The sequence below is a fragment of the Camelina sativa genome, chromosome 7 (assembly GCF_000633955.1).
Source record: "Camelina sativa cultivar DH55 chromosome 7, Cs, whole genome shotgun sequence".
In the NCBI taxonomy this organism is placed as follows: Eukaryota; Viridiplantae; Streptophyta; class Magnoliopsida; order Brassicales; family Brassicaceae; genus Camelina; species Camelina sativa.
In genome coordinates this window covers 16055648-16067494 of record NC_025691.1, presented here as the reverse complement: position 1 = coordinate 16067494, position 11847 = coordinate 16055648, and the positions used below count along the sequence as shown (strand labels likewise).

Here is an 11847-nt window from a genome sequence, read left to right as displayed (position 1 = left end):
ACCCCAAATAAAAGACACATTGTCAATGTTACATTTTTTTTCTTTTAATGATAAAAAATCATTTGTTGATTGTGTCTTTCAAGTTTCAAAGCGTATCCATTTAATTGCATTTGATTAATTAAGTGGAAATATTATAAAGCCCGAGGTGTATCTGACTGGAGTAATCAAAGTCTTAAATGAATAGAAAAATACAAAGAAACCCATAAATGACATTACAAGAAAGTACATTAAAACGTGAAAACCCATTGAAATGAATTCATCACAAAGCATCAAACTCCAAATACATAATTCGATAACACCATATATACATAATTAACAGATTCGTATTTATGCTTCATCTTCCACTTCAAGGTTTGAGCAACAATGGCAGAAATCATCACCCTTGACTTTCAAAACATTTCCATCTTTTTCTTCCTATGTCTTTTCTCACTCCTTTGTTACGCTCTCTTCTTCAAGAAACCAAAAGGCTTTAACCTGCCACCGAGCCCTCCTTCCCTACCAATCATCGGTCATCTTCACCATCTTCTCTCATCTCTACCACACAAGTCCTTTCAGAAACTCTCGTTCAAGTATGGACCTCTTCTTCATCTCCGTGTCTTCAACTTCCCTATAGTCCATGTCTCATCTGCCTCAATGGCCTACGAGATCTTCAGGACGCACGACGTGAACGTCTCGTATCGCTTCGTCCCAGTCAACAAAGACTCACTAGTGTTTGGATCTTCGGGATTCGTCACCGCTCCTTATGGAGATTACTGGAAGTTCATGAAGAAGCTCATCTCCACGAAACTTCTCCGACCACATGCGATCGAGCTGTCCAGAGGTATCCGTGCAGAGGAGCTACGACGGTTTTGCCTCGATCTGCTCGATAAGGCGAGGAAGAAGGAGAGCGTTGAGATCGGTAAAGAAGCACTGAATCTCACTAACAACATCATATGTAGGATGAGCATGGGGAGGAGTTGTTCAGAAGAGAACGGTGTGGCGGCGAGAGCAAGGGAATTGGTTAACAAATCCTTTGCGTTATCAGTGAAACTCTTCTTCTCAAACATCTTCAGGAAAGATATAATGAGAGTTTCACGTGAATTCGACGAGTTTCTTGAGAGGATCCTAGTGGAGCACGAGGAGAAACTTGAGGGAACTCAAGATAGGGACATGATGGATTATTTGTTGGAAGCTTATAGAAACGAAGAAGCAGAGTATAAGATCACTAGAAAACAGATCAAGTCTCTAATTGTGGTAAGTTAGATGTTTTTTTCTGTTTTTTTTTTTTTGAATAACTAAGAGGTTCTGGACCAGAGCATTTTTTAAAAAGAGTTGGATGCTTTTTTAGTTGTTTTGTTCATAAATATGAATGATAAATCATGTTTGGTCTGACTAAAAAAACTGTAGGAAATTTTCCTTGGAGGCACAGACAGCTCGGCGCAGACGATACAATGGACGATGGCGGAGGTACTTAACAACCCCAACGTTTTGGAGAAATTGAGAGAAGAAATCGATTCCGTTGTGGGGGAGAAAAGGTTGATACAAGAATCAGATCTTCCAAACCTCCCTTATTTGCAAGCTGTCGTTAAAGAAGGGCTAAGATTGCATCCGTCAGCTCCTCTCTTGTTAAGGGTATTCGGAGAAAGTTGTGAGATCAAAGAGTTCTACATACCGGAGAAAACAACACTTGTTGTTAATCTCTATGCTGTGAATAGAGATCCTGATTCTTGGGAAGATCCTGATTTGTTTAAGCCAGAGAGGTTTTTAGCTTCTTCGGGATCAGGAGAAGAAGAAAAGATAAGAGAGCAAGCCTTGAAGTACGTTACTTTTGGAGGTGGAAGGAGGACATGTCCTGCGGTAAAACTAGCTCATATTTTTATGGAAACTGCGATTGGAGCGATGGTGCAGTGTTTTGACTGGAGAATTAAAGGAGATCAAGTATACATGGAAGAGGCTGTTTCAGGACTGAGTTTGAAAATGGCTCATCCGCTTGAGTGCACTCCTGTTGTTCGATACGACCCTATCAGCTTTTGATTTACATTATCCAAGGTTCGTGACTTGTTACGTTCAAAGACGTTCAACTGTAGTTTTGCTTGTTGTATTCCAAAGTCAAGTATGTAAGAATCTATATTATTATTTTTGAAGTACATTTTGGTTTACGCAGAATATGTTTTATTTACAACATTAATCCTTAATTGTTTTTTAAAATAACATTTCGTAGAAACTCAATTAATGGAATTATTTACATCTACCTAATTTGATACGTTTATTGCCATAAATAGCTGGACAATATCTATACATTTCGATTTTTCCACAAAAAACTTTACACATTAAATTTTTAATCCCAGAAAAATCTTCAAACCTAATTTAATAGATCTTTAGAGAAAAAATCTGTTAGTTTCCCTAAATTATTTTGACTTAATTAATAGTTTCCATTTAATATTTTCTACATTTAATATTTTCTACATTTATTGAAGGTAATAATATAGTTTACCTAATTTATCTCGGCTAAATTAATTGTTATTCTCTTTTAAACACCATATATATATATATATAGATGCACTGCATAGTAACATGATCTGTTTACTTTTATAACAATGAATTTTAATTGATAAATTAAAAATGAAAATAATTAATTTTTATATACATTAAACATATAAAATAACTATTACTTTTCACATATCTCTATATCATTCTACATAAAAACACAATCAAGTGATGTACGGCGGGTCAAAACATAGATAACATAGTAACATTTATATAAAAAAACTAAAAAAACTGAACCATTTTTTTTAAAATCATATATGAACATTAAAATCGTCCCGTAAATTCAATAAATAGTTATAGGTATATAATTTAAAATTTAATAAAACAACAGCAAAATAACAAACAAATATTATATACGTATTTTAAATATTTAAAATTTTAAAAATATAGTTCAACGGTGTACCGCGGATTAAATCCTAGTATTTTACCTTTTTTATGTGAGTTATTTCTTTCAGTTAATAAAATAAAGATCACGTTCATATATTAGCGTCAATGATTCTAATATCAAAAGACACATCATTAATAACATTCTAATAGATCAAAAGATAAAATGTTTATTATTTAACTAGAAAAATAAAATGCTTACTTTATAGTTAATTATTTTCTCTTGAATAATAGTGTTTTAATTTTTAAATATGTACGTAGTTGCCAATACTGTAAATTTTTAAGATATTTCTTTAGTCTTAATCACCGAAACGGAACCAAATCACCTATGTAACTTAATCTGGTATCGGAGTCTGATCAACGTTGCATAAGCCCGATCAATAATCCATCCAATACGAAGTTGGTCACGCTCAAGTCCAAACATAACGAGGTAAATGACCAAACAAAATCATCATCTACAGAAGATGTACCACATAGTAATATCTAAGAAACATGGACCAATTCGTTATGAACTAATTTGTTTTGAGTTGGAAATCAATGTAATTTAACAAGTTATGTAACTTCTTTGTTCAGAGACTTGATCCGCCTTCCAACCTTAACGGCAATACATGGGATGTTTGATTCTGATTTCGACTCTTTCTTCCTCCAATTGAGGCCACAAGATTTTAGTCAGGTATCATATATATAATTATTGCTTCACCAATCTTACTTTGGTTCTCATATTCCATGGATAAGTAACATTGTACAAGTTGGTGAAGGTCAAATAGGATTGTTTATGTATGTGGAATTCCATAAAATAGATTTACATCAGGTTTTATATAAATAATAACTACTAATATTTAGTAATAATAATGATTATTTTTTGGAAAATACTATTTTTTTTTTCAGCATAAAAATATAGAATCTTTTTTTTGCCGAAAATGTTAGATTTGAAAAATTAGGTTAAGAAGTTGTATATAACTAACTCATCAACCACTTTCAATCCTTTACAATCCAATTCCCACAGAAAATGTCCACCACAACAAATGTCCACTAAAAAAATTCCCATTTTAATCATCTAATTTTTGGAAATAATATCATTTAAACCATGAACTTAATTTAAAATTTTGGTCATTTAAACCATGAACTTTGTTGTAGGCCATTTAAAACATCAACTTTTTTTGATTAGTTTTTTTAAACATGAAGTTTCGTTGACCAAGCTAAAAAAGACATGACGTTAAATCTGATAATTGATCTACTAACAGACGTTACTATGCCGTTAATCACTCCGTTACTGACAAAACAACGTCGTTTTAATTGAAGTTTTACTTCTAAAAAATGTTATTTAAACCATGAACTTTTAAATATAGGTCATTTAAACTATGAACTTGTAAATGTATGTCCTTAAAACCATAAACTTTTAAATTTCTGTCATATAAACCATAATACATGAAAAAAGTGATCAATCTTTCAAACTATAGTGTAGTGTCCTAAATCAAAATGATCAATCCTTCAAACTCTATTGTAGTGTCCTAATAAATGAAAAAAAAAACTCAAGACAAATACAAAAAGACACAAAATACATGACAAAGATCGAAAAAGAATGATTAATTGATGTTGTTCTTTCTTTTTCTCATAATCGCATCAGGAGGAAGAGTCAAAGAAATAACAGAGAAACTAAACTATGGTTAAGTAGTTAAGCCGGTTAGGCTTATATACTTCTGCGGTTTCTAATAAACAGTCAGTCCGAACCAAACCGAAATCCGATTAAAGAAATCAATTGCGTCGAATGGTTAGGCTTTCTCTTTTCAGTTTTCTTCGATAACCAAAATTTTCAGATTGTTTAGTTTTCACCCAACGTTCATGACATGTTGTTTTGATTTATCAATCCACTTAAATAAAAAGATCAAATGCATCGAAGTTCACATGAGTTATTAATGGCATTAATTCGATCTATAACTATAAGTTTTGGTCCATTTCAACACGCTACATTCAAGTGAAGTCACGTGGGTTAGACTCGATGGATCGATCCATAAATTTTGATCTATATATGTGTACTATTAATCAATTTTACAATCCCATATTAATGTATCAGTCTAACTCGTTTTTAATTCATCTCATTTGCCCAATCAACCAACTAGGATAAAAGAATATATGATTGGATTGGATCGATCCATAAGTTTTGACTTTTGACACCCTACATTTCAGGATCTAATATATAAACTAAATACTTTGTTTTATACTAGTAGGCGTGTCATTCTAGGAATCAAGATATTGTTTATACATATTAACCTTTTTTTTTTTTTTTGGTCAAAGTTTATACATATTAACCATGCTTCAATATTACACTTTGGTAGGAAGAACGTGAATATCATGCACAGCTGGATCCAGTGGCGGATCCAGGGGGAAAACTGATATGGGGCACTTACCATATGTAATTAATAAAAAAAAAATCTTTAGTGGCATGTGTTATGAAACTAGAGAGTTTAGGATGAAATCTCTTAGTCTTATTAATGATAATGAATAGAGGTTACATATATATAGAGAGTACAAAGGCCAAAGCCCAAACCGACATAGCCTAAGTCTCATGACCGAATGGGCCTAAATCCTAGAGATACATAACATGGGCCGTAAGGCCAAGAACCAATGGACTATATATGGGCCGTATGGCCATGTCCTAATGGACTGTGAACGGGCCGGTCTATGGAGTCCACTAAGTGTTTTACAACACTCCCCCTTGGACGAGATGACCGTGCCTATGTTGGATGGGATCGCTGCAATGTGCTTAGGGGATGCTGCCTCATTAAAACCTTACCAGGAAAACCCAATGGGACAAAACCTTGGTGAAGGAAAAAGAGTACAGCACACATTGCTCCCCCTGATCCAAACATCACTCCAAGTCCTGAAGCCTCCGCATCCCAATCTTGTGCGTGAGCTTCTTGAACGTTGATGTCGGCAATGCTTTGGTGAAGAGATCGGCTGAGTTGTCGCATGATTGAATTTGCACCACTTGAACTTCAGTAAGATGTGCTTCGTCCGATCTCCCTTGATGTAACCTTCCTTGAGTTGTGCGATACAGGCCGAATTGTCCTCATATATGACCGTTGCTTCTTTGTTGTCGTCCATGCCGCTATCCGTCCATATATGTTGAGTCATCGAACAAAACGCACTAAACCTTCTTTGCTATAACCTGCATCAACAATACCAACTAAAACCTTCTTTGTTATAGTTAGTAAAATATAAACCCAAATCTTACCTTCCTTGTAGGTAACATAATAAATACTTAATTTTACTCTAGTGCCTTTGGGTTAGTCAAGAACTAATTCTTGCTAGGAGGTTCACGGCAAAACTTATCTCTGGTCTAGTGTGGCTAGCCAAGATTAATTCTCCTATAGCACTGAGGTATGGCATTTCAGGACCGAGAACTTTCTCATTGTCCTTCTTTGGACCAATGGATCTTTATCCAAATCAATGCTCCTTACAACCATTGGGCTAGTCAATGGGTGAGCTTAGTCCTTATTAAAACTCTTGAGTACTTTTCTGTATATGCCATTTGATGCACAAGGATTCTATCATTTATGTACTCAAGTTGTAACCCCAAACAGAATTTTTCTTTTGCCTAGGTCTTTCATTTCAAATTCTTTCTTGTTTGGGCGATTTAACCAGGGGTTCCAAGGATGTTTAAATCATCCATATAGACTGCTATTATCACAAATCCTTTGTTTGCAAACTTCTTTATAAATACATGGACTGATGGGATCATTTTATAGCCTTCTTTGGCTAGGTACTTGCTTAATCTATTGTACCATATACACCCACTTTGTTTCAGTCCATAAAGGTATTTGTCTAGCCTTATGCAGTATTTTCTCGAGAACCACTCTTATAATTGAGCTCTATACCCTCTGGTAATCTCATTTCATTTTCCAGTGGACCATGTAAGTATACGGTTTTAACATCCATTAACCGTAAATCCAGTTTTTCTTTTATAGCCAGACTTATTAAAGTCGTTGCATCCATCACAGGGAGTAAGTCTCCTCATAATCTATTCCTGGTCTTTGAGAGAATCCTTGTGCTATAAGCCGTGCTTTATCTCACGCTTTCATTATTCTAATTTCTCTTTCTTACAAAGACCAACTTATGTCCAACTGGTTTATATCAAGTGTTGTCCTTAAGGTCGGACCAAACACATTTCTCTTCTTTAAAGAGTTTAACTCCACGTCAATGGCTTCTTTCTATTTTAGCCAATCTTTACTTTGAGTGCACTCTCATATAGACGTGAGTTTCTGATCCTCATTTACTTCAAGTGCTACCTTGCATGCAATTATTTCATTAATGTCGACATCTTTGCAGTTCCATTTTATTCTAGACATGATATAGTTTATCGAGCTCTTATTATTATTAATACCTTAAGGACCTTGAGGTTTAGCGTCCCAAACCTCATTGTTGGTACCTTAGGATTTGCCGCGGCCATGTCTATACTTTTTCCTTAACCTCGGTTTTATTTGCACCTTTCTTAGATTTCCGAAGGTTCTTTTCTATGGAACATATTGGTCTATTTAGACTCTGTAGCAACTTGATTATTGTGTTCCTTTTGAACATCAATACGTACTGGTGCATTACAAGCTGGTATGTACGATTTCATAATTCTCTTTTGGGTCATTAAAGGAATCTTGGCAATTGAATAGCTAGCTTTTGCAAATGTACAATCTCGAGGATCTTGCCAATTTAAGGATGTTTGATTCCATAATATTTCTTTGACCAGCTTGTCTTTCTCTCCACCCAATGTAGGGAATTCGGATTCAGCAAACTGACAATCCGTGTATCTGGCCACATATAAATCACCCATAGTTGGCTCAAGATACTTAACAATGGTGGGAGAATCATATCAATATATATTCCCATCCTCCTTTGAGGTCCCATCTTTGTTCTCTGTGATGATGCAATATAAACGGCACACCCGTATATTATTTTAGATGGGATATGTCTGGCTTATGACCCGTTATGCATTTGGGAATATTTATACTCACTAGATGGCCTGATGCGTATAAGTTCTGTTGCATGTAGTACTGTGTGTCCCCAAGCCGACACAAGAAGCTTCGACCTCATGAGTAATGGTCGAGCAATTTATTAAGTACGTTTAATGAAGGATTCATCTAATCCATTCTCTGTATGTTCATGTGCCACAGGGTGGTCCACACTCCCCCCCATGGACATACCATTATTATTAAACGCTTGGGATATAAATTCACCAGCACTATCTAGACTTATAGTCTTAAGTGGAAAATTTCTTTAGTTACATTTGCTGGTGATGGCCTTATAAATGAGTTTCCCTTGTGTACATGCTACACACGTGAGATTGTAGGGATAACTCTTCTCTCTCTTAGGAGTGTGCCAATTTTATTTAATATCAACATACGCATCATGTTAGAAACACGGATGGCCAATCCGGTCATGCCATAAAGTGAATTATTGAACATTTCGTTCATTGCCATATTAGCCTCTATTATATTAATCTTAGCATGGTAAAAACCAGTGGCTAGTGCAAGGTATAGACTTCTAGGATTCTCTTTAGATCCTTGGGTGATTTTAGTAATATATATAGGAACTCTTGGTTTCCTTCACCCTTTATTTCAATATGGAAACCATTCAAATGAATGTCCTTAAAGCTCAATAAGCTTCTCTTAGAGCTGGGTGATTATAATGCAACACTTAGTTCAAAATGTGTGCCATAAAATATATGCCTGGCCGTAGCCTTTACTTAGGCTTGCTATACCCGCTTATCTTTGCTAATATTGGCTTTGTGTGGCTTAATCCACTATCCACCACACTTATTTTCTTGTCCTTAACCATTTCCAATAATGGACAAGGATTTATGTTTTAATATATATTAAAGGAAATAAAATAATTGGATTTAAATCAAAATAATAATTCAATCAAATTCAAAAGCATAGAAATTAAAATAATACACCACATGAGTTTAAATATTTTTCTTTAGGCAATCAAAATCTCATAATCCAATTTAGGAGTTCTGCATGTCTTTATCTTATGGTTTTCTATACCATAATTATTATTACAAGTGGACTTGGTCTTATGTTGCGGGTTTAGATAACCCGCGGCCTTTACCCCGACCACGGCCGAAGCCTAATCGGTTTCTATAGCCTTGACCATCATAATTATGTCTTTGGTAAGTCCCACGACCAGGACCACCATGTCCACTTCTTCCTCGGCCACGGCCATACTTGTCTCTATGGACATAGATAGACTCATTAGTCTCTTTGGCTCTTTAGGCTCTTTAGGATTTTTCTTTGTCATGTCAACCTTGTGAGTTTCATTGCACTTTTCATTTACACATCGGTGACAAACCGATTTAGCCTTGATTTGCGGTTTAAAGGACCCATGGCCCCTACCACCGCGGCCACGGCTACTACGGCCGTAACCATCAAAACGGCTTGCCTGGCCCCAACGACCACCACGTCCTCTGCCACCACGGCCATGGCCATAGTGTCTTTTTCTGTGGACGTAGTTGGTCTCCTTGGGCTCTTTTTCCGGTAATGGGGTTGTACCGGGAGGTCTCATAGCACTATTCATCAACAGCTCATTTTCACGGTACTGTTGCTGAAGTACTATATTGGGAGTACTAAAAGTAGACAAAGTCTTCTCTAGTAACTCTCTCTCCGTGACTTCAGTACCACACAACCTTAGGATTGAGACAATCTTAAAAGCTCTGAGTTATACTCATCCATGGATTGGAATTCCTGGATCCTTAGGTTTTTCGAATTGAGCCTTTGGTAGGAGCACCATCTATTGGTGTCCATATTGTTTTTCAACTCTGTCCAAAGGTCAATAAGATTCTCAATGGTATGGTACTTGGTCCTTGAGACTCTCAGCAAGGTGATGGTGTGTATGCAAAATTGCCTTACATTTATTCTTTTAGTGCAACCATTATCATCCTTAATACACTCACATAGGTACTTTGATTTTACAAAACATGCACCCGATTATATCATGCGGTTTTTAAGACCGAACCATGTAATTCATTTGGATCATGCCATGCGGTGTTTAAGACCGAACAATGGAATCATTTTAGTCTTAGGTCATGCGGTATTTGAGACCGAAACATGCCTTGCCTTTACTTATAATTTCGAACTTAGGTCATGCGGTATTTGAGACCGAAACATGCCTTTATTCTACTCAATTTCGTGGCTTAATATGCATGAACAACAAACCTAGATAGGAACTAGCATGCATGCAATAATTTCCTTTTTCTAGATAAGATTTCCTTTTCTTAAGTTTTCCTTTTCAGTTTTGGATTAAGACAAGTTTTAGGAAATATTTTATTTAAATTTTAGGATAATTACCAAATTAAATTTGGAAGTTATCCTGATAGTTCTAGCAACCTAGAACAGATCTATGATTTTCGAATTTCATAGTTTTAGGATCCCAAATTTTTTCTTAATTTACAAGAACAGTTTTATGTTTATAATTGATCCTATATTGTTTCTATGGAAATTCCGAATTCAACAGTCCTAAACAAGTCTATCCAATTTGATATTAATGTTCATGCAACTCTAACAATTTATGCAATTATTGGTTCTTTAATACCCTATGCATAATTCGATTTCATTATGATGCATGAACAACCAAGTTTTAAATCTCCTAGAACAGTTTGATTAACATCTTATGAATCTAACAAATTTAGTTCTAGGTTCTTATGCAACAATCAATCAAGCAATAATAATCAATCAACCAAATTCAAGCTTGATATCTTTTGGTGCAATTCACAAACAATCTAACAGTCCTATGCAACCGATTTTAAAGTTTTACAAGAATAGAACTCTTAAGATTTGTTTGTTTGTATACTTGGATGTTTTATGGTTCAATAGCTGTTAGGGTTCAGATTCGATTATATGGTTCTAAGAGGGTTAGACTTTATTTTACCTTTCACCAATTAGGGTCTGACTGGTTTTGATCTGGGAGCTAAAGACCTCAGATTTCACTCACGAACCTCGATCAGAACCGCTATCAACCCAATCCTCGTACCACTCTCGAACTGCTCTCGGACTGCTCTCGGACAGATCCTCGTACCGCCTACGTACCGCTCTCGGCCGGAACCGCGAACTGCTATCGTCAGGAACCGCGAACGTCAGGAACCGCGAACCGCGAACGTCAGGAACCGCGAACCGCGAACGTCAGGAACTGCGAACCGCGAACGATGATGGATTCCAAACATGGAGTAATCACCGAGAGTTTTGGATTATCACCGAGAGATCTCCGAGTTTGCCCCGGAACTTGCCGCGTACTGGATCCAAAACGGACGGAAGCTGATCGCCGAAGCTGATCGCCGGAACTTGCCGCGTACTGGATCTTCGAACATGAACTTACCCCGGACTGGCCGCGTACACGGACGGAAGATGATCGCCGAATTTGGGCGGCGGTTTTTAGGGTTTTAGGGTAAGAGATAGAGGCGGCGGCCGATTAGGGTTTTAGGGTTTTAGGGAGGAGAGAAACGGCGGCTGCCTTTAGGGTTTTAGGGTTAGGGTTTTCTCAGCTGGCCTTAGAGGCTATCGTGCTGATAACGTGTTATGAAACTAGAGAGTTTAGGATGAAATCTCTTAGTCTTATTAATGATAATGAATAGAGGTTACATATATATAGAGAGTACAAAGGCCAAAGCCCAAACCGACATAGCCTAAGTCTCATGACCGAATGGGCCTAAATCCTAGAGATACATAACATGGGCCGTAAGGCCAAGAACCAATGGACTATATATGGGCCGTATGGCCATGTCCTAATGGACTGTGAACGGGCCGGTCTATGGAGTCCACTAAGTGTTTTACAACAGCATGAAAGTTGTGGAGAGGTAACAAAACGTTTAGAGCAAAATTACACTTTGGTAGGAAGAGCGTGAATATCATGGACAGCTGGATGTAATGGCATCTCCGACTCCGCTCTATTTTC

The 11847-nt window shown here is 36.5% G+C and overlaps 1 protein-coding gene across 1 annotated transcript; it reads left to right on the top strand.

The window, feature by feature from the left end:
• LOC104701252 (cytochrome P450 705A20-like) lies at positions 208-2140 on the top strand. The gene is made up of 2 exons (XM_010416901.2): positions 208-1233; positions 1387-2140. Exons 1-2 carry the CDS (start codon positions 364-366, stop codon positions 2011-2013), a joined length of 1497 nt encoding a protein of 498 aa, XP_010415203.1. The 5' UTR covers positions 208-363; the 3' UTR covers positions 2014-2140.

Excerpts from the sequence above, each read along its gene's own strand:
- LOC104701252 (XM_010416901.2), top strand. The coding sequence starts at position 364 with ATGGCAGAAATCATCACCCTTGACTTTCAAAACATTTCCATCTTTTTC. Across the intron at positions 1,234-1,386 it reads AGATCAAGTCTCTAATTGTG|GAAATTTTCCTTGGAGGCAC; the intron begins GTAAGTTAGATG and ends AAAAAACTGTAG.